Genomic DNA, 5,000 nt, shown 5'->3' with positions numbered 1-5,000 from the left:
GAGGATGAGGAAGAAGAGAGGGAGGAGGAAGAGGGGGAGAAGGAGGAGGATGAGGAAGAGGAGGAGTACCTCAGGGTTGGTCATCAGCTGTTGGATCAGGAGTCTCCAGTTGTGGAGGTCGTAGTTCACCCGGAAGTACCCCGTCTGATTGATGTTGCCTAGCAACCATGTGTCCTCGTCCATCCGGCCCACCTTGTGTGTCTCTACACACACACACACACACACACACACACACACACACACACACACACACACACACACACACACACATTTAGTTGAGTGACAGTCATGACAGCTCATGTTGACGTCATCACAGGTGACCTTCCAGTGGGGTCAGACTATAATCAGCTCTAATAGATTTGCTAGCTATTCAGGTGAGGATGTCTCCCTCATCTGTATCTCTCTCTCTCTATAGATATACATCTCCCTCTCTATCTGTATCTCAGTCTCTCCCGCTATCTCTTTCTCTCTTTGTCTCTCTCTGTGTCTATCTCTCTCTCTCTCTCTCCTAATGCGTTTGCGCCATTGTTGTCTCTATGTAGTTCATCCCTCTCAAATGAGGCCATACACACTCCAGTCCACAGCACCAGAACATGAACACATCCCAGTCCACACTAGTGTTGGGCGGTATCACATTTTTTAAACCGTTAAACCGCCCCCAAATTGGTTTACGGTTTAACCGTGGTTCACGGTATCATGACTGTGTCATTATTATTTTTCGCACAACGACAACAATGTGATACATGTTCCAGTTTTATTCTCTGAACAACATCAGAAACAGAATAGCAAATGTTAACAACATGAACAACATCTATAAAGCTTCAAATATAAAGCTTGAGTGCAAATACAGCGGGTAAAAAAGAAATGTCAAATGTCAAATCTATGGGCAGCGGACAGCGGCTGGCTCCATTTGATTTCCACCAGAGAAGGGGATCTTTGTTACAACAGGCTCGCTACAACAGGCAGTCATTTCTGATTCTGCTCACGCCACCATGGTGCCGAGTCCAGCGGGACCTGCCACTCCAGCCACTTCAGCTGTATTTTTGCAAGAGACTGCCCAAAGTTAGCGGTCAGGTTGCACATCTCTCTCCTCTTCTTCCCCTCTGCAATACTCTCTTATCCTCCACGGTACCGGAGGTCGAGGAAGGTGCATTTGAGCATCAACTTTGTGCGTATTTGGCCTCCAGCTTGGCAAGAATTCCAGCTTTTATGGACTTATTTAACTAGACGTCCTTGTTTGACACAGCCAACACATCGTCCTTGCAGAGCTGGAGTATGGGGAGGAGGAGAGAGGAGCTGGTCACACAATTTCCTCCAGACAAAACATCAGTGAAGTCTGGTTCGGAGTGGTTTGAAGTGCATTGTGAACAGCCTGCAGGACATCAGTGTCCTGCTACATAAGTGAAAGGTTGCTCCTTTCTGTAGGCTTATTGTAGGCTTACTGTAGGCTTACAGCCACAGAGACTCTATGCTCTGGGAGTCCCAATTCCACCTGATTCTTGTGCAGTTCTCTCTTTCGGTGCCAGCTGTGCGAAAAGGTGGCGTTGATTTCACGGCAGAGTCCGAGGGAGGGAGAGCTCTTTCGTCCTTCTTTGGTCTTGCACTGCGTTCGTAACAGATACGTTAAGGTTGAGGCCCAAACAATTAACGCTAGAACAGCCATGGGTGGGGTCATTTGACCAAGTGAGTAAAAAAATAAAGTATACCTTTGCACTCGATCAAATTTCAGGACCCGCCTTTCATGACTTTTCCTAGATATGTGCGTTCTACCACCCAGTATCCTTACATTTAAAGCTATTTTGCGGGTTTTCTGTGTAGGAAGCAGGCTAATTTACAAGAGTGGTCTTTGTGTGTAAGTAGCGGCTTCCCATTATAAAGACTATGGTCATTTGACCCCTGAGGCGGCGCTAAGAGTAGGTGCACATGGTTGTGGCCCAAACAATTAAGCCACAGCCAATGCAAAGGGACCTGACTGCGGCAGCAATGTCGGCAGCGTTGTCCGCGGTTACCACAGAGAGTTTACTCTCATCGAGTTGCCAATCCCGAAGTGCATCTCTGAGCGCATCAGCAAGATTGCCCCGCTGTATGGCTTTCAGGGAAACGAGTGGTCAGGAGGCATTTAGACTCAAGTTTCTACTCGGATGGAACGGTGTGGACAGTCAAGGACATGTGTGGTGTCATGTTAACTGACCACAACATATCAGTTGTCAGTGAATAGCTGTCTGGTCCCTGACAGCAGCACTTGCACATCCTGTCTAACTTTATTGAACAGCTCTGGAACGGCTGTTTTAGAGAAGTATTTCCATCCAGGCAGTTCGTCCTGGGCGTCGAGAGCTTGGATCGTGTTCTTAAATGACCTTTTTTTCCCACCGTGGGGAAAGAGACCATTTCATTGGCAATGTACCTGGTCACTACATCACTACAGGTTTTCATAGCATCTTCAACCACACAGACAGTGGTGCTGGACAAACACTCTTAAGGAGTTTATTATACATAGACATTTATGACGGTTTTATGACGGCATTGATACATACCGTTGCTATTTTCAGAAACCGTGGTTCATGGTATAACCGTAAAACCGCCCAACCCCAGTCCACAGCACCAGAACATGAATACACAGGAGACATTTTTGGCTGAATGTGTTATGGAAAACACATTGGATGGGGGCTGTCTCCCATGAGTGTGTGGATCTTTACAAGGGATGTGTGTGTGTGTGTGTGTGTGTGTGTATGTGTGTGTGTGTGAACGTGTCTGAGTTGTCAACCGCACACTTCACCGCAGAGTGGATAACTAATGGGTCTGCTGAGGGCTTAAGACTGCTGCGTGTGTGAGTGTGAATGTGTGTGTGTGTGTGTGTGTGTGTGTGTGTGTGTGTGTGTGTGTGTGTGTGTGTGTGAGTGTTTGTGTGCCCCCACCCCCCAGGCCGCATCATGGTGCTGCCTGACAGGAATTAATTCTGAGAGAAGTTAGTGTGAGCTGGGGGGGAGAGGAGGGGAGATGGGGAGAGAGAGGGAGGGGGGGAGAGAGGAGGGTGGGAGAAAAGAGAGAGACACAGAGAGAGATGGTTAGAGAGAGTATGATGGTGAGAAAGAGAGAGACACAGAGAGAGATGGTTAGAGAGAGAGAGATGGTGAGAAAGAGGGGAGGGTGGGGGAGGGAGGGAAAGGGCTAGGGTTCAGTAGATAAAGGTTACCTGACTTGTTGGAGACCCAGATGATGGCCTGGGAGGAGATGAGACTGGAGTTACCCAAGGCCAGAGATAGAGGGATCTGCCACTGGAAACTGGAGGAGAGAGAGATAGAGGGAAGGAGGGAGGGAGGGAGAGGGAGGGAGAGAGCGAGATAGAGAGGGAAGGAGAGAGGGAGGGAGGGAGGGAGAGCGAGAGGGAGATGGAGGAGAGGGAGAGAGATGGAGCGAGGGAGATGGAAAGAGAGAGAGAGATGGAGGAGAGAGAGAAAGAGAGATGGAGGGAGGGAGGGGGAGAGAGAGAGTTACAAAGGTAGTAAACAGTTCTTTGGAGAACCCAGAACTATAACAGATTCTTTCAAATTTCTTGGCACTCACATCAGTAACTCACTCAAATGGAACACCAACACAGACTACATCACCAAAAAAGCCCACCAACGACTGTTCTTTCTCAGACAGCTCAAAAAATTAAAAGTGAAACAAAACCTCCTCCTTCAGTTCTACACCGCCATCATTAAGAGCATACTCACCTCATCCATCACAGTTTGGTACGGCAGCTCGGACAGTAAATCCCGGGAAAAACTACAGCGAATAGTAAAAATCATCTAAGATCATCGGCACCCCTCTCCCATCAGTTGAATCATTATGACATCTCCCACCCTGCTCACCATCTGTTTCAACTGTTGCCCTCTGGACGGCGCTACCGATCCCTGGCCACCAAAACATCCCGTTTCAAAAACAGTTTTTCCCCTCTGCTATAAGGACTCTCAACACCTGACTCACTGCACTAACCCTGCCAGATGTACTGCACTTTATAGTTGTAAATCATTTTGTCTTGTGGTTATGTGTGTACACTGTCCATTGTGATAGTCATGTGTAAAGTGTGTATGTTTGATGTATTTGACACTGCTGCATTAAGTTTTTCCATCTGTACCGACAACAAATTCCACCGACCTTGGTCGTGTGGTCATTAAACGATTCATTCATTCGTTACAATGTTAGAACAATGTTATTATTCAGAGTTATCAAAGACATCAGTCTTCCTGCCTGTCTGTCTGCCTCTTTCCCCCCCTGCCTGCCTGTCTGTCTGTCTGTCTGTCTGTCTGCCTGCCTGCCTGTCTGCCTCGCTGCCTGCCTGCCTCCCTCGCTTCCTCCCTGTCTGTCTGCCTGCCTGCCTGCCTGCCTGCCTGCCTGTCTGCCTGTCTGCCTCCCTCACTCCCTGCTTGCATGCCTGTCTGCCTGTATGTCTGCCTGCCTGTCTGCCTGCCTGTCTGTCTGTCTGCCTGTCTGTCTGTCTGTCTGTCTGTCTGCCTGTCTGTCTCTCTCCCTGTCTGTCTGTCTGTCTGTCTCTCCCTCCCTGCCTGTCTGCCTGCCTGTCTGCCTGTCTGCCTGCCTGCCTGCCTGCCTGCCTGCCTGTCTGCCTCGCTGCCTGCCTCCCTCGCTTCCTCCCTGCCTGCCTGCCTGCCTGTCTGTCTGCCTGTCTGCCTGCCTCTCTGTCTGTCTGTCTGTCTGTCTGTCTGTCTGTCTGCCTGCCTGTCTTTCTGTCTGCCTGCCTGTCTGCCTGCCTGTCTGCCTGTCTACTTGCATGCCTGTCTGCCTGGCTGCCTGGCTGCCAGCCAGTCTATTAGCTCTCTCTCTCTAAAGGGTCATGTGACATGTCGCTCAATCCCCAGCGCATGCACTCATCTCTCCATCTTCTCCTCAGACACGAACCAATCACATTCAGCGTGATGAGAAATCAGGACAGACGGCAAGACGCTCAGGACAAAAAACACTCGCCGGCTTTGAGGAGAAGCTGATGTGTTTTTTCAGGT

General features: G+C 49.4%; 1 protein-coding gene across 1 annotated transcript in view; it reads right to left on the bottom strand.

Moving 5' to 3' along the window:
• Positions 1–5,000, bottom strand: part of trhde.1 (thyrotropin releasing hormone degrading enzyme, tandem duplicate 1) — a gene marked incomplete at both ends in the record, with an annotated part of 186,691 nt that overhangs the window by 30,652 nt on the left and 151,039 nt on the right. The window contains 2 exons of the mRNA XM_080538307.1: positions 70–203; positions 3,194–3,282. Coding sequence (XP_080394433.1) covers positions 70–203; positions 3,194–3,282 — 223 coding nt within the window. The remainder of the gene's footprint in view (positions 1–69; positions 204–3,193; positions 3,283–5,000) is intronic.

Source organism: Nansenia antarctica (genome assembly GCF_963989245.1).
Source record: "Nansenia antarctica genome assembly, chromosome: 8".
NCBI lineage: Eukaryota > Metazoa > Chordata > Actinopteri > Argentiniformes > Microstomatidae > Nansenia > Nansenia antarctica.
This window is presented reverse-complemented; position numbering and strand designations above follow the sequence as displayed.